Here is a 17,995-nt window from a genome sequence, read left to right as displayed (position 1 = left end):
CTGTGGGAATTGCTGTAACAGCCCCTGAGCTGTCTGAGCATTCCTCCATGGCTTTGCAATCCTTTGCAAGGCCTTTAGAGCCTTTTCAAGTGTGTTATTAACCTCAAGAGGTATCTCATTCTATTTTCTCCTCCCCAGAGAATGAGTCCAAGCAGAAAGATGAGGTCCATCAGGCTTCATCTCTGCTCCTCTGCCAGGGATATCGTTTCTCCTGCGGGCTTTGTTTACAGAAGACAAGCGCAGCTTTTGTCAGGGGTTGTTTGCCATCTAGTGGCTTGGTGCCATTCTGCACAGCAGCGTCAGGGCGCTTGGCTTCGTGTCATCCCCGCTCAGGCACGGGTGAAGGGACACCGAGACACCAAGAGCCTCGCCAGCAGAAGGAGAGGACGTTAAATTGGTGATATATAGACAAGGTTTTGCTTGCCCAAGAGATGTTGCCACCTGTGAGACCACAGGCCATTTGCAAGCGCAAGACCGGCACTTTAAAGACTGTCATCAATAAGCTTTCTGTCCCCAGAGCAATCTGATCTATAAGTGTAGACAGGGGGTACCTTGCCAGGGTGTGCTGGCATACAGGTGCAGACTGGGATACCCATATCCCAGGGTTTTTTCAGTATCAGTTAATTAGAAACAAGAGAAGGCTTGGAAATTCTCATTACCTGCCCATTTCTGAGTGTAGATGGACACAGCTCATCCAAAGACTGGCATAAATAGGGATTTACACATGGTAAGCAAGGCTTCCCCATACTGTGTGGTACCATATGTTAGAGTAAGGCTTTGGGTTAACACAATCCTTCTAGTCAACATAATCGACCAATTCTATCACTTAATTTTTGGAACATGTCACAGTCTGAACCAGGAGACTCTTAAAGCTGCTCTAAGGCTTACTGAGCTTCTGGAAAGCACAGAGTCCCTGAATGGTGGGGGCTGGAAGGGCCCTGCAGAGCTGCTGCAGCCCAACACCTGCTAAAGCAGGTTCCCCTTGCTCAGGGGGCACAGGAACGTGTCCAGGTGGGGTTGGAAACCTCCCGAGAAGGAGCCTCCACACCCTCCCTGGGCAGCCTGTGCCAAGGCTCCCTCACCTCAGCACCAAAGGACTTGCTCCTCCTATTCCAGTGGAACTTTGTGTCCCAGCTTGTGCCCATCAACCCTTGTCCTTTCAGTGGCCACCACAGAGAAAGGACTGGCTCCATCCCCTCAACACCCACCCTTTAGGTACTGGTAAGTATTGATGATATCTCCCCTCTCAGCCTTCTCCAGATTGAACAGCCCCAGGTCCCACAGCCTTTCCTCATAAGGAAGATGCTCCAGTCCCCTCAGCATCTTAGTGGCCCTGCACTGGCCTCTCTCCAGCAGTTGCCTGTCCCTCCGGAGCTGGGGAGCCCAGAGCTGGACACAGGATTCCAGACGAGGCCTCAGCAGGGCAGAACAGAGGGGGAGGAGAAACCTCCTTCTACCTCTTCTCTTCTGCAAGCCCTGTATCCACAGGCACTTGGGTTTCCTCTCTGCCATAGTCTGCAAAACACACCTCCTATTTCATCACCATCAGAGCAACTCCTGCCAAGGCACTGCACCTGTACTTCAGGTGAAAGAAGCACTTTACAGTAAATCACAGAAGAAAGGCTTTATCCCAGGGCCTCTTACCCAGCAGGAGGCAGCACTTTACTACAAAACCAGCCAACACAGGAACATTACTGTTCCAACTTGGGTAAAGTTAGATTTTCAATGGAACAGAATTGAACGAAAAAAACCCATCCAAACAACACCCATCATCTCAGGCCCAGCTCCAGCTGCTTGGAGAAAGATCTGTGCAGAAGTTACAAGTGGATCCTGCAGCACTAATCCTCCACCAAGCAGGGGAGGGGGCAGAAGATGCTGAGCTGGCTGCTTTGAAAGGGCAAGCAGCTCAGCTTTAGAAGGGAAGTCCCACATTTATCCTGCATTAGCTGAAAAATCAGACTGCAGTAATAAAGGATTATGTCAGACTCATGGTGTGTTCATTTCGATTTTGTGCCCCTTTTGCACCTGCCAGTGTTGTTGGTAGAGGTGGAAGAAAGACCTTTTGACTTTATTGGCAGCAGATCAAGACTTACATGGCTTGTACCCTCTTGAAAACTGCCTGAGGTCTGCTGTGGGGTCACAGTGTCACCCATGGAAGCCAGCAGCACAGCTCAGTTACTCCCTTGGAAGCCTGTCACTATCACTATCAAAATTCACAGTTTACTGCAACTTTAATGCAAGACCCAAACACCTCAGGCAGGTGGAAGTATCAGGATCTCAGCTATCTGTCTGGACAGTTCTGTCTCATGTCTACACCCCATCAGGAGAACCAACATGATTTCAGATGAGATGTGCTCTCCCAAACACTTGCTCCTTCCTTCCAGTGACTCCAGACCAGAAAGAGGCCTCACCTAAAGGTCTTTGCTCCTTTCAGAGAAGCCACCATGCACTCAAAACCCAACACACAGTGTGGCCAAACCCACCTGTCCTATTCTCCTGCTTCTCTCAGAGCTCCTGCAAAGGTGGCCTTGCAAGGGGATGGGGACAGCCACAACACCACCTCTAGAACAGTTGCCCCAGATCCCAGCACACATCCCTGTACTCAGTACCCTGCTCCCAGCAGCAGTGGAACTCTTTCTGATGAGGCCAAGATCACAGCAGATCACACAATGGCTTTCTCCAGGCAACCACTCACCTTTCAGCAAATGCAGGAGCTTCATGGACTGGAGCCAGTAGCTTCATACCTTTAGGTGGGCTTTTTCTGCTGAACATTTGTGATCTGTGAAGGTGGGTGACATATCTTTTTCCAACACACCCTGTCACCAGGAAGCCTGAAGCCATCACCTCATTCTTAAAACAGTAAACATACTATCACTCCTCTGTGCCTCCAGCTCTCACAGCTGCCCATTTAATAGAACTCTGCCACCTGCAGCTGATTCCCAAATCCCCATCAGCTGGTTGTCTATCAACTCTGTGAGCCCAGGCACTGTCTTCTGTGTGCCCACCTCAAGTGCAGTTGCTCTTTAGGAGGTGGGAAAACCTGGTTTGCTCCATCATTAACGGGAGTCACAGAATGGTTTGGGTTGGAAGGAAGGACCATCTCACTCCAACCCCCTTCCATGGGCAGGGACAGCTTCCACCAGAGCAGGGTCCTCACAGACACATCCAACCTGCCCTTGGACCCTTCCAGGGATGAGGCATCCATGGGTTGCCTCTCTGTGCAACCTGTGCCAGGGCCTCACCACCCTCACAGGGAAGAGTGTCTTCCTTACACGTCAATCTCTCCCCTTTCAGGTTGGAGACCTCACCCCTTGTCCTGTCACTACATGCCATCATAAAAGCCCCTCTCTGGCTTTTGTTGGCCCCTGACAGGCTGCTGTAAGCTCTCCCCAGAGCCTCTTTTCCTGAATAAAAGTCTGTGAAACTTCTTCCTTCTCTCTTTTCTTTCTCTTTTATCTCACTTACCTCCCACTGCTTCGTACCTGTGACTGTGCTGTTCTGGGGGATATCAGGGGTAACCTGGGTCCTAGAAGCAGTGAACCTCTACCATGGGGCCACTTTATCCCATGGAGACTGTAAAGCTGATGGACAGGAGCTGAAAAATAGAAACCACTGTGGTAGTGGGAACTCTAATCCCACATGTTCAGGGGCTCACTTTCCTCTTGCCTCCATCAATCACTATCCAATCTTTCAGATGGAAAGAAAAGAGATGAACCTCTCCAAAGAGAAATGAAAAGAGGAGTGGACTAGAGAAAGTGACTGATGTAGATGCAGAAGTGGAAAGAAAGGTCTTGCTGTACCATTATTAGAGCCATAGATTTAAAGAGAGGCAGATTGAAAGGAAGAGGCAAAATATGATACACACAAAGCCCCCAAGTGCTGCCGACAGCCGTTCATCTGGCTGATGCTCTCAGAGTAAGGCCAGGTTTACAGGGCTGGCAGCTGGCAGTATTTTAACTGAGATGGATGTACATGGTGAATTCTTCAGGAGCCCTGAAAGTTTAGAAGACCCATTAGCTCCTTAGGAGGGGGAAAAAGACCTATTTTGCTCATCTTTCAACGGGCTTGTGGTCTAGTTTGCGGTTACACTGTATGGTACGAGCCTCTGTGCTGCTCCTTCTGACTGGGATGATCAGAAGCAGTAAACAGGAATGTCCTAAAGATCCTGGTGCATTTAAATGCTTAGATACAGCTTCACATTTCAGATAAATGTGAGAGCTCCATTTGCCTGCTGTGCTTGCTGTGGGAGCCTCAAAAAGCCTTCATGGGGCCTGCTGGGCTTGTGTGTAAGGAAAAGGAGGCAAGAAACCTCAGAGCTGGGCAACTGAACCACTTAGGTGCTCTCCATGCTGCCATTAGAAGATTTGCAGATAAGGACATTGGAACAACCACATAACACATAATTAAACAGTGGAACTGGTAGTCACAGGATGCTGTGGAGGCCAAGAGTATGGAAGGCTCTAGAAAGGACCTGGCAAGATCTCGTTATCAGACACAGTGACCAGCAGGGAGCATCTGATGTTAGAGGTCCCTGAGGCATCTACTGGTGACAGCAAAGAGGGTGGTGCAGGCAGGGGGTGACTTGGTATTTGTCTTCTCCCACTAAGCCTCTGCTACTGGTTGCTGCCAGAGACATGATGCCAGGCAGCTGGCTCTTGTCTGAGCCCATCAACCCACCCATCACAGCCTTCTCTGCACTTAGCAGGCTTATGGGCTTTACAGTTTAGTACCAGTACTGATGTTTTACCCATGGGGTTTATTTCTCATTTCATAATAGTATGTACAACAGGCTGCTGATAAAATGGGGCTGTTTTCCATGTCCTTGTCAGAGCAGCAGGAGGCTGTGAGTGAGAAAGTGAGTGGCCGTGAATGCAGGGAGTTAATAGACAGCAGAAAGGGGAGCCCCAAACACAGTGAAAAGCCTTTAGAAGAGGGCAACTGCTCTTCACACGTGTTCCCTTTAGGGATGAGATGGCCTAGGATGCAGCCAGGTGGGGAGTATTCAACGGGGCTGAAGCAGTTTGCAGGAAATAGTTGTGAATACTCTGCTCCTATTCGATTTGCTGAATTTTTGTTAAGCCACAAAAGTACCTGGAGGGCTGCGAGGTGGTTACCAAGCTACTGATGAATCCTGGCTGCAATAACTTTGCATAGGACAAATGTTTCCAACATTTACTGTCTTGGGGTTTTTTCTCTGCCTGTCAGCATCAGCCATTCTGTCAGGAGGCAGGAGCAACAGCAGGCAGCCGGTAGTGTGTTCAGCAAAGTGAGAGGTATCAAGTAATTTGTCCTCTAAAATGATCTGAAATGCTCGAGGCAGCTGCAGGTCACCTGCACTGGGCAATTCTGCCACCCACCCTACTCACAGCATCCAAGTGGCTTTGGCTGATGCAATGAGATAGAATCATAGAATCAGTTCAATTGGAAAAGCCCTTGAAGCTGCTGCAGTCCCAGCCCTCCCCTTCCCCTGCCCAGCCCAGCACTGACCCACAGCCCTCAGCACCTCAGCTCAATGGCTTTGGGATCCCTCCAGGGCTGGGCACTCCCCCAGCTCCCTGGGCAGCCTGGCACAGGGGCTGACACCCCTCTCAGGGAAACAGTTCTGCCTCAGCTCCAAGCTAAACCTCCCCTGGGGCAACTTGAGCCCATTTCCTCTTGTCCTGTCCCTTGGGAGCAGAGATCTATCCCCAGCTCACTGCAGCCTCCTGTCAGGGAGTGTCAGAGAGTGCTCCTGTCTCCCCCCAGCCTCTTCTCCAGGCTGAACACCCCCATTCCCTCAGCCCCTCCCCAGCACCCTTGTGCTCCAGCCCCTTCCCCAGCTCCAATGCCTGGCTCTGGCCACGCTCCAGCCTGCAGGATGGCATTTTGGCTTTATCAGAAGTGTTGTGGTATTTTAGACCCATAATTTACGCTTTTTGTGAACATAAGGCATCTGCCTGGTGCAGTGCCACCAGGACTGGTCTCTGGACTCCCAGCCCTGGGGCAGGAGAACCACAGAGTTCATCTGAAGTTCTCTTTGCCTTGCTGGTGGAAATCTCAAACTGGCTGGGCCTGGCTATCCTGGAGACATGTCCTGATGGATCCAGACCTGCTAGGCATGTGGTGAAAACACAGTGAACCCGATCCTGTACAACCCCTGGTGTAGAGCCAGCATGGAAGCCACAGTCCCAGAGGGCACACATGGGATGTGTTTACAAAGTGCCTTTGATTCTTTGTAGTTCAGGTTGCAGCTGATGTTTTAAAGACCTTCCAGGTGTTGGTGGACAACGTGCGTCCACCATTTCTCTGATGCTGGTGTTGGTCCTGGGCTCTTGCTGGTTGGGCAGTGGGATGCAGAGGGGCTTCACTGAAACATGGCCAAAGTAAAAGGGACCCTGAGTTTGGGTGTTTTTTTGTTTCCTTCTTGATTGCTGCTGTATTTTACATTCACTTCTTTCCTTGAGAAGAGTGGCAATACTGAGGAGCAGCAGGAGAACACAGCAGTAACACAGCCCTGCCTGTCCCTGCTGCATGTGACCTGTAGGCTTCTCCGTGTCAGAACTGAGGCACAGCCATGGACAGCTGGAAAAACACGCCCTGCTTTTGTCTAAACACCACCTGCATTGGAGCAAAGGATCTTCACACTTGTGTTCTTCAAAGGCAAAACAACATCGCTTACCACGAATGTTCTCCCTTGGGCTGGAAGCCCCAAACCACAGGCAGGGACCTTTGGTTGCAGCTCTGGTTTGCACTGCGTGACACATGGCCTTCTCCTGTTGTTTACTCATAAGTGAGGAGTCATTGCAGGGAGTGCAGGTTTGTGGCCACTGCCGAGGCTCTTACGTGGGAATGCGAAGTTATCTTTGACAAAAAGTAAGTGAAAACAAAGGAACCTCTTACAGACACACATATTTTCCACGAATAGCTTCCAGTAACTAGAAAACAGAGTTGGGTTTTTTTTGCTCCTAACCTGTGACCCTTCTGTGATCACGTTTTTCAGTGATCTTTAACCAGAGACACCGGGGATGAGGCAGCCACTCAGCCCACCCGGGGAGTGACCCTGGGCTGCAGCTCCACTGACACCAACCAGCAGTCTTCTCTGAGGCTTCCAGCCCGCAGAACCATGGCCTGGTTTGCAAGGAGCCCTCACATTCCAGTTTCCTCGTGCGTTATCTGCAAGACAGACAGGAATCACGTGTCTGGAGTGACACTGAGGAGCCAGAGGAAGTGAAGGGCAGAGATGGGGGGCAGAGATCAGCAGGCACAACTTGGCCCTTCAACGTTTAAGAGCTATTGCTGAAGCATATCAGTACTTCTGTCCCAAAAATTCCAAGTGATTCCAGTCTGTAGTAAGCACAGCAGTCAATTAAATGCCAGGACAGCCTTTTGAATGCCTTATATCCACAGAAGGTGGTCAGGGGAGTTATATTACAGTATCTGCATTTACAGAAGCAAGTACATGTAAGTCTTTTGAAACCTGTCAATGCTCCAGTGGGATCTGGGATCCAGGACTGGGCTGCGCTCCTGTGGCACTGCTGGGGCAGGACAGAGGCTCTGGGCAGGGCAGGGCTGGGGGTCCCAGGTGGGACTGTTTGGACATGCTGATCCTGACACCACCAGCCCCAACACAAACCATTCAGAAAGCTCCAAGTCACTTCAGCGAGGCAGTTGGACGAATCAAGTCTGGTTTTGCTCCTTTCTTCACCTAATTAGACAACAGTGATATTTGTGGTAGAATTGAGCCCACTGTAATTTGACATCTAATTAATCAAGGTCCAGTTCCTTCACAGGTGCAATATAAACACTTTCTAACCAGCGTGGGCATGTTTCTGTGAAGAAAAACACCAAACAAACCCTGTAAAAGGTGTTTATTTCCTGCTTCCTCCTACCATTTCGGCAGGGAAAGCTGCCTGGAGCCCTGTCACGGCCTCAAAGTGCAGGGACGTTGCAGGTGGACAGTCCCATGGGGTGGCTGCACATCACTCCAGCCAGGGGCAATGCTCAAGGGTAGTAGGAGAGACAGGACCAGCTTTTCTCAGCAAGATACTTCTTGTTGCAAAGCTGGGGCCGGAGATCTGGCAGTGGGGAGGGAAGGGTTTGTGCTTCTGCAGGTAGACAAGTTGAGTGACTGCAGGAAAGTGAAAGGTACCACTATGACAGGTAAGGGTCAGGGTAACATTCTGTCCCTATTAGAGTTAATAGGAGGTTTGCATTTGACCTCAGCATGGCCAAGGATTTTACCCGAGCAGCATTAGTCATAGGTACCGCGATGAATTAGAGGACTTGTCAACAAGAAGCAGGCAAAGTTATTCCCATGGGTTGCTGAGCTGGGGATCAGAAAGCCTGGAAGAATAATGTCCAGCTTATTCCATTTATACCCACCCTGCACATGGTGTCTGGATGCAGTGCTTGAGCATGTACCGCCTGTTTCATTCTGCTGCTGTCAAATGTGCCGGGGAACGCTTTGTTCGGGGAGGCTGGAGGGAGTTGCAGGGTAACATTTCCCTGGAAAACTTTCCAGAACTGGGCTCAGCTCTCATAAACAAGCCCTGGGAAGGCAGCTTCGATGTGCAACCTATGGTTCGTATTTCTAGGAAGCAGCGTTGGGAGGAGGAGGCAGTGCTGGCAGCACATGGGGCTGGGAGAGCCCGGCCAGGATGCTCCCACAGCGTTACTTCAGAGAACGGGATCCCCTGGAGACCTTGCAGTAAACACGGCAAAAAATGCCCACAGTTTTCATTCGAGTTTTCAAGCACAGGGGAGTAAATAACAATTTAATGAGGAGGTTTGTGGGAGGCCGCTGTCGTCTGGCATCTGACTGCAGAAGGTCGGATCCTGCCATCCGGGCATGGGAATACCCATTGGGGCAGTAAAAACTGCCCAGCACACAGTAGGTGGCAAGGGATCAGAAACAGCCCTTTGCAAAAAGGATAGAACAGGTATGTTTGAGACAAAGAATGACTTGCTTGTGAACAACAGGAAAGTAGATGGAGTGGTTAGGGTTGTTGGAGAGGCTGGTGGTTACTTATCACTCCCCTGGCTAAATGTCATTAATCTTCATGTTTGTCTTCCAAACCTTTTACTGTGGTGTGACCTCATTGTGCCTGTTCCCCTGAGCTGCTGGAGCTGGTGGTGTCACTGGCAGTGCAGCTCAGCCCTCTTGTTTCACCCTGCTGTGCCTCCTCCTCTCCCTGAGCATGGCTGGATGCAGCAGAGATGAACCCAGAGGAGCCCATCCTCACTGTTCCTCTCCCTGCAGCCATGGGCAGCCAGAGCACACGAGTGGGCAATGGGAAGGTAAGAAATCAATGATTCTTTCTTCTGGAGAGGAGAGAAGAGGAAGGGAGACAGCAGCTGAAGGAGCCCTGTGCTTTTCACATCTGCAGTGCAGCAGCCGCCCAAAGTGCTGCCTGTCTGGCAAATGGGTGCTTGTGAATCCCTGCTCTGACCCAGGCAGGGCCCGAGGCGATTCCCACCATCAGTTGGATGTCTGGATAACAGGAGACCTCTCAGGGACATAGGTCTGTGCAGGAGAAGCTCATCTCAGGCTTGTAGAGATGCAAACAGCCATCTCTGAAACAGAGGAGGAAGGATGCTCACGACAGCAGCTTTGAACTGGAAGCAGGAGGAAGAGATTTTGCCCATGGAGGGGTTTTCCCCAGCATCTCGTGGCTGGGCTTTAAGCAACCCCAGGCTGTTGTTGCCGTTGCCCAGGGGTGGAAGCCAGCTCATCCCAGCACTGACATCGCTCCATCCCGGCCTTGCAAGGTGTGAGCCAGCCCTCCCGTGCCAAAACCATCGGCCGTTCCCCCGCGTGGTTGCACCAGCGCTGGGGCGAAGGGGTGCTGCTGGGTACCGGTTGTGCTCGAGTGTGACGAGAGGCCACACGCTTGCCCAGCCTCGGATTCATGAAAGATACGTGTGACGTGGTGCAGGGACCACGGCAGATGGCAGCTCTTCCAGGAAAAGCGGATCTGCTGTCCTCACAACAACGTCCATGGAGGCTGCAGCCAGTGTTTTGAGGAGTTGTGTTTCCCAGGGAAATGCTGATCTGTGAAACTCGGGCTGGGTTTGGAAGTTTCTGGCATTCAGGAGTATTCAGGGCTGGGTTTTGGTCTGGTTTTCCAACTGTGGGCTCAGGTTAAATCCTGCACCTCGGGCTGTGTCCCCAGAATGCAGAGGGCTGGAGGGTGATGCTTTGGGCTGGGAGCTCTCCCCATTGGCAGCCTGGGTTCCAGATCACCTTTTGCCATGGCTCCTGGCTGCAACAGGGGAGTGGCTGCTGAGCCCCAGCATCACAGCCAGGACCCCCCCCCAGCCTGGAACGGCACTGCTTCTGCCCTGGGACCCGATACACCAGGAGGGCTCCATGTCCTATCCAGCCACAGCTGGGACTCGTCCCTCTCTCCCTTGGGGGGAGGCTCCTTTCCTCCACTGACCCAACGACAGGATTCTTTAGCAAAGCTGAACTCCTCCCACTCAGGGACAATGACATCTGCTGTACCAGAAGCTGTGCAGGAGGGCAGGCTGATATGTCCTGGCAGAGGAGTCTCAGTGCTGCTGTTCCCACCCTTGCCCTGCGGTCCTTCCCCAGAGGTCGAGGCCATGAGCAGCCCACACATCCTGGGTGGTTCCTGCAAGGGATGAGCAAACCACCCAAGAAAATGCAGCACAGCAGGAGCTACCAACGTGTTCCCTGTTCCGAGGGCAGCAGCTATTCAAGCCCAGAGCGCTCCGACTCGTGCTATTTTAAAAAGAACCAATAAAGCTATTGAAGTATTTGCTGGAGAAGAAAATCTGCAACAGTAGGATTTTTTATTTATTTACTTTTTAAATCTCCCTGCTCTCACCATAACTAGATTGATGATTTCTGTGTTTCTCCTTTTAGGAAGATGCCTAGAATAAGTTGCCAGCTGAATTTCTCTTTCATTGTGTTCCAAGTTTTAATTTGAGGCAGGACAAGTGTGGCTGAGCTTCTTATTTTATGCAATTATTTTTTGGCAGGGACCTCTGGGGTCTCTCTAGCTACAGAACTATGCATCCCATATTGTTTCAATCACGTTGAGATGGAAAAGAAGGACGTAGGTGACCGGTGACAGCCAGAGGCTGGTGACAGAGACACATTTATGCTGTGCATGAGCTTCACACTCAGACCTGGAACTGCCTTGACAGTTGGGGGGATGTTCAGCCCCATGCACATGCCTGTGCCCCCTCAGATGGGTGACAACAACCATTTGCACATACCTACACACAGGCAGATGGGTCCGTCCTGCTCAGATCCTTCTCCCTCCACATCTCTTCCAGGTGAGCTTCATGCCCATCTCCTCCCCCGGGGCATGGACAGGGTAAGGCAAGGCCAATGCCTCCCCCTGCTCCAGCCTGCAGTGCCAGCCCTGCCTGGCCCTGGCCCTGTGGTCCCAAAAGAGAGAAATTCAAGGCAGGAGGAATACAGTTCCTGAGCTCTCCTGGGCCCCATATTCAGAGCTGCTGACCAGCAGAAACTCCAGGGAAATCAAGACAGTCCAGAGTGTTTTGGGTGGTGGAAAAGTCAGGCTGTAAATTCAGAGGTGTGTGTTTGTTCAAGCTGCACTTCAATGGAGAACTATGCCACAAGACAGGAACCCTGCAGTGGCTGCTGACAAGAGGCTCCAGCAGCAGCACCAGCTTTCCTCAACAGATCCCCTCTGAATTCATTTATTCCCTGGTCATTCCTCTTGCTCCCCCCTCCCCAAATGCTTTTGCTGACCCCAGCAGGTCCCTGCAGTTGCAGCCGCTCTCGCCAGCCCCTGCTGCCCTCCTGTCACAGAGCCACAGCCACAAGTCACCCAGAGAACACCACAGGAAGGTACTTCAGAGAGCAGCTTGGATTGCTGTGCTCTGCAAGGAATCTCCAAAAAAGCTGTGGGCTCCCTCTGTTCCTGGATGGAAAACACTCATTACAGTAAAGAGCATTACAGTTGTTTTTTCTTCCCCCTCTGAACTCCTTTTTAGCAACAGCTTTTTGCAAAAGATACATTTTTCCAGGTGGGATAAATTCAGGTTTTATTTCTACTCAGCCTTGAGCCATCTCTGAGTTCAGTTTTCTTCACTTGCAGACTTTTCATTCATTCATTCCTCCCTCTGGTCTGCTTTTCCTCGTTTCCTTTCAGTCTTCTCTACCATGCTTCCTCCACTTTGGAATTGTTTGAGCGTGACAATCAAATGAACTGGGAATTTTTCAGGTTTTGGGGGGAATTTTGGAAAGTCACAAAACAGAGAAAGGAATTAAAAAAGAAAGGAAGATAATTGTTAAAACAATACATTCAGTTACAAAGAAGGGGAAAAGCAGGAAAAAGTAACTCCAAACAGTTAAATGTATCAACTTACTCAAAATCTTACAAACTGCTCAAGAAAGAAGTAGCAAATTTGGGTTTTTTTTTTCTACAGATGCATATGAACAGTGAAAGAATAAGGCACACTGAGATGAAATAAGGCGGCAAATGGCCTTTTTACAGACAGAAAGCGAGTGAGGAAAGCAGAAAGTCTGTATGCACTCGAGTGGTCTCAGCAGTGTCTGCAGACACTGACACCTTGTGTGTCCTGGAAGCAAGGGCAGGAGTCCAGGTTTGTCTCTAATCACCTCTCCTGGCTTGCAGGCTGTTGGGCTGAAGGGAAAAGTCCTGCCTTTCACACATGGCAGCTGCTCCCAAGCAAGGAGTGCTCCATCACTGTGTTACTGATGCCTCTGGTGCTGCACAAAAGCCTTCCCCGGCTCATACTCACAAACGGTCTTCTCCACAGCTTCTTGTGGCCCATGAGGTTTTTAGAGGTCCGTGGTATGGCAGTGGGATGGTCTCAGAGGGTGCCAGTGGCTCTACAGGTAGGTGGTGGCCTCGCGGCTCTCACGCTCCCTGGCCTGTGCCACGGCCACGTTGATGCACTGAAGCCACTCCTCAGCCTTCTTCTCATCTTTGGCCTTGAAAACGTAGGTCTTGCTGTCGGTGAAGATCTCGAAGGCCCGGGGCAGGCTGCGGTCCCTGCGCTTCTTTGCCACCACTTTGACACTCTGCACCTTGCTGAGCTCGATGGGACAGTCCTCGGGGTCGTCCTTCTGAAACACAGGGAACACACACAGACAGAACCAAGCTCATCTGGCAGGGTTTCCACCACTCTAGTAAGCAGCTGGTGTGTCTAGAGCTGGGCAGTGAACAGTGCTTGTGTGGCCAACACATGGATGTGTTCCTTCCCAAAGGAGCCCTGGGGGAGTGGGAACCCCCCTCCCATCCGTGGGAGCTGTCGTGGGGTACTGCACCCCATGGACCAGGGTCCCCATCGATGCCCATGAGCTCTTCTCCCTCAGCATCTGCACTTTTTAATGAAGGTGGCATTGGATTTTCCCTTCTCTGGCTTCTAATAATGATGATGTCTGTTCATGGTGCCAGTGCCAATGACAAATGCTTCCTAGGGACAAAAAACACCCAGGACTGGAAAAAAGCCCTTTTCTCTTAAGCAGCAATAGTTTTCTGTCCTCAGAGATTCCCCCCCAGAAAATGGAAGCAGCGTCTCCTTTAGTTGGTTTTGAAAACAGAACAGGTAGGTTGTGTCTGACCCAGGGATGAGGGAAACCATGGCATTGCTCAGCAGGGGATGGAGAACGTGGCACAGCTCAGTCACAGTTTGAATACACTTCAGTAGGTTTGTCTAGGAAATCTGTCATTGCAAGAAACACGACACAGGGAGTGTAAGAGAGAGATGTACAAAGTCATGGAGGTTGCCTGCAGGAGAGCAGGCTCATGAGCTCATTAAAAATACACCAGTTGGGTCTCCAGGTGAGAAGCTTAAGCCCAAGGCCCTGGCTCCTCCAGAATATTGATGTTTCTCATGTTGAGCTGCTTATACTTTTTACCAAGAGGAGTAAGGCAGATTTTCCAAAGCTTTCTGCTGCCACCATCCAGGAAAGGTCTGGGCTGATCTGAGGGAGAATGAGTGGTGAATTATCCTGAGCAGGAGAGTGTGGGAAGTGCTCTCTCCAGAGCTGCTCTGCCTGCCCTGGCTTCCTCTGCTGTCCCAGCGGGCCAGGGCTGAAATGCAGGACCGGAACTGGGCAGGGAGCCTTCTGCAATAACATCTCAATCCTTTTGGGCAAGAACCAGGAATATTTTACTGTTCTAAGGAAAAGCTCATCTGAAAAGACCATCCAAAAGGAGTCCCAAGCCCAATGGCTGTGATTCCTCTCTGGGACTTGAATGGCCCCCTTGAGTTGGCTTTGCACTGATATCTGACCTGGGGTAAAGGTTATGAAAATCATATCACAGAAAATACAAAGCAGCAGCAGACTGGAGAACCACAGCTTGGCACCCCAGGAGCCAGAGCCTTAACACTTCAAAGCCTATGTAGCAAAAGTTACATCCTCCCTTCCTTACCACACAGCGTTTGACCTCAGGCTGCTAAAGAATGTTGATTACACCCTAGGCACGTTGCTGTGGAAGGAGTTTACCACACTTTTCCAGGAGTTTAGGATGTGGGTCTCCTTTGGATCTCCTCTATTTTGGTTTTGTCCTGCCAACCCTTTACCCACTGGCCATACGATTGCTTAGACAGAGCGAATATTGTCCACATGGTTCCTCTGATGAAGGGAAGGTTCATGGTGGGGCTCCAGGAAAGGCAGGCACAGCCAGCTGGCTGTCTCACAATGCCTCTTCTGTGTCAGGTTTGGAGTGTGTAAAGGCCAAACACCCACACAGCACCCAGCTCTGCTCCACGACGCCAGAGATGACGGGGCAGTGCTGTCGTGCTCATTCAGGCAAGCACTGGCCAGCCTTGAAGACTGAGACAAGCACCAGATGCAAATGGGCAGGAGCCTCTGCCACCACTGCAGCCATCCACAGCCCTGTGTCTTTCAGTGCTTTTGGCACTGGTACCAGCCAGCATGGGGCTGGTCCTGCCAGGTGCTGGAGGTGCACAGGAACAAATCTCCTGTGGGATCATAGAATCCCTGAATGGTAGGTGTGGGAAGGGCCCTGAAGGGCTCATCCCTCCCAACCCCCTGCTCAAGCAGGTTCCCCTCACTCAGGGGGCACAGGAACGTGTCCAGGTGGGTTTGGAAACCTCCTGAGAAGGAGCCTCCACACCCTCCCTGTGCAGCCTGGGCCAGGGCTCCCTTACCTCAGCACCAAAGGAGTTTCTCCTTCTGGGCCAGTGGAACTTCTAGCCTGTGCCCATCACCCCTTGTTCTGACACTGAGCACCACAGAAAAAAACCTGGCCCCATCCTCTCAACACCCACCCTTTAGGTATTTCTTAGCACTGGTGAGGTCTCACCTCAGTCATCACTTTTTCCAGGCTGAGCAGTCCCAGGGCCCACAGACTTTCCTCCTCATAAGGGACATGCTCCAGTCCCCTCAGAATCTTGGTGGCCCTGTGCTGGACTCTCTCCAGCAGTTCCCTGTCCCTCTTGAGCTGGGGAACCCAGAACTGGACACAGGGCTCCAGATGAGGCCTCACCAGAGCAGAGTAGAGGGGGAGAAGAACCTCCCTGACCTGCTGCCCAAGCTCTTCTTGATGCCCCCAGGAAGCCATTGGCCTTCTTGGCCACGAGGGCACATTGCTGGCTCATGGTTAATTTATAATCAACCAGCACTCCCAGGTCTCTCTGCAGAGCTGCTCTCCAGCAGGTCAGTCCCCAGCCTGTCCTAGTGCATGGGGTTGTTTCTTGTCAGGTGCAGGACTCTGCCCTTGCCCTTGGTGAACCTCATGAGGTTTCTCTCTGCCCAATTACAGCAATTAATTAATTAACAGCACCAATTACAACTCCATCATCTCAAGTACAGTCATTAATGCACAAAAGCAGCAAGGCTTTCCAAAGAAGTGAACACTTGCATGATTTCTGGAGAGTACCCTGAGGTGTTCAGGAGGGCCTGACCTTCCAGATATGCTGAACATAACCACCTCCTTCTCCAGCACTGCTGGTCCCGTGCTCTAGAAGCAGTGTCTTGCAGCACATGACCTGGGGTTGCTGCATCCCTTGTGCTTTGCAAGCGGAAAAATCTCTTTACCCAAGCAGAACGTACTGAATTTGTGTTTATCCAAGGAAATAAACAATCACCACTCAAGGCTGGGAACTCTGTAATCCCTTCAGCAACAGGAGCTTTTCCAGTATCTGAGAGGTGACCCTGAGATGCCCTGAGGCAGAGGGGAGGATGCTCAGGCACAGGTCAGCAGCTTCAGGGTATGAATTATTGAGACACAGGGGTCACAGTGCTGGGCATTTGTTGCCTGAACAAGAGCAATGTCAATTTAACCCTTGAAAATCTCACCTTATTCATCTAGAGAGAAATAACATAAAGCTAAAGCTGGTGAGCAACCCCTTGGCAAAGCTGAGTGGTAAAACCTCTGTGAAATGCCCTTGGGAAGGAAGGAAAGAGAGAAATCAGATTGACGGGCTCCTGACTTACAGACTTTCCCTTCCGGAAGAGCAGCTGGTTGCTGGCCAGGGTGAAGTACCGAGTCTTCCACCTCTTGATGAACTTCCACCGCACTTGCTTCTCTTTCAGCTTGCCTTCAATCAGAGGCTGGCCGTCCTGATTCACCACTGGGGAGGTGAACACATGACCAGGGAGTTATTTCTGACCTGTCTTTGCCCCACATGAAAGCCAGGCTTTTGCAGACAAGTTCTTTTTTGCAGTTTAGCTGTGCCAGCTCCACCGCCACATTCCTCCCGACCTCAAGCATTCAGCTGTCACTGAACCAGACAGACATTTCATCCCTTACTTATGTTTTGCTTGGGAGGCCTTGCAGATGGAGCTGACAGCTCAGGCTCCTCTGTCCATCCCTATTTCTATTCCCTCAGCCATCACGTACTTCTCCCCACCGTTTCGACCCCCAGTTGTTCCTCAGCCCTGAGATAATAATTTATCATTTAATACAATTCAAAGTAGGCATTTATGCTGCCTCTGAGCCTTTAATCCACACTCCAGCATCCAGGACAGTTACATTCCTGCTGTGCAGTCTTCTGGATGGGAATATTCTGAGGATATCACTCTCCACTAACTGCAATAGCTCACCTCCCTGCAGCAGCCCTGTGGAGAAGGAATGAAGAGCCAGAAATGGGATGTCCACGTGGGGCTAAGAGACAAGGCACCATCCCACTGGAATGATTGCCAACCTCTTGTTAGATAATTCCAGCCCAGAAATGTGACTTTTTGTTAAGAAGGGGTTTGGTGAATCCTGGGCTTTGTCTCCCAGGCATGACCCTTCCCTTCCTCACTCTCCAGAGACACAACTCCTTCTTCCCTTGGGAAAGGGATGTGTTTATTGCCAGCCCTCCCTTATCCAGGGTTCATGCAATAACCCAGCCCTGCATTTTGTAGAGGTCACTCTCTGTTCTCCATCTTCAGTGTTTTTTCCAGCTCTCTCTTCAGGCATATTTCAAAAGACAGTTGACATCAGCAATCCATTTTGTAAAACATAACCCTTACAGCAAGCCCAGAGTCCCATGCTGTAAATCTCACAGCACTGATTGCTCAGGAATGTGGTATTTTCTACCATTTCTAAAAAAAAACCAAAAAACCCCACACAATTTATTCCTCTGGCCTACAAAAGCCAGAGCAACTCACAGCTCAGCCCCCAGGGACCCAACGTCTCTCCTGCTCCCTCCTGTTCCCATTGTGCCCCACAATGACCCGTGACACAGTGCATTGCCCAAGAATAATCTCAAGTGGACCTAGAACTCCATAAGGCAGAGTATGGAGTTCAGTAGCTGTGGAAGCAGAAATCCAGGCACACTCAGCAGCTTTCCCTTCAGGTCAGCCACTTTCCAGTCCATTCATCTCCTACAGTGGTCTGAAAAGTGACTTCACTTTGCCTTAGCAAAATAGCTTATGTTTGATTTTCCCTCAATCAGTTCCTTGCAAAATAAAGCTCAAGTCTCCAAGCAAAGAAAACCTCTTTTCCCCAAACCTTGCATGCAAAAAGGAATTTCCCAGCACAAGAGGAGCTCAGCAACCAAAGAGATCACCACGGGCTATCAACCATAACCA

The 17,995-nt window shown here is 50.8% G+C and overlaps 1 protein-coding gene across 11 annotated transcripts in view; it reads right to left on the bottom strand.

The window, feature by feature from the left end:
- Positions 1-7,096: 7,096 nt before the first annotated feature.
- The window catches only part of VEPH1 (ventricular zone expressed PH domain containing 1), a 98,538-nt gene continuing 87,639 nt past the window's right edge, over positions 7,097-17,995 (bottom strand). For 8 of the 11 annotated variants that reach the window (XM_062005612.1, XM_062005611.1, XM_062005610.1 and 5 more), the window contains 2 exons: positions 16,412-16,548; positions 12,005-13,069 (listed from right to left, as the gene is read on the bottom strand). In XM_062005612.1, the coding sequence (XP_061861596.1) occupies positions 12,833-13,069; positions 16,412-16,548 (374 nt within the window). In that variant the 3' untranslated portion in view covers positions 12,005-12,832. Of the gene's footprint in view, positions 7,153-12,004; positions 13,070-16,411; positions 16,549-17,995 lie in introns of those variants that run through there. The other 3 variants (XR_009819512.1, XM_062005618.1, XM_062005615.1) reach the window with 3 other exon arrangements.

Source organism: Colius striatus, chromosome 12, assembly GCF_028858725.1.
Source record: "Colius striatus isolate bColStr4 chromosome 12, bColStr4.1.hap1, whole genome shotgun sequence".
Taxonomy (NCBI): domain Eukaryota; kingdom Metazoa; phylum Chordata; class Aves; order Coliiformes; family Coliidae; genus Colius; species Colius striatus.
This window is presented reverse-complemented; position numbering and strand designations above follow the sequence as displayed.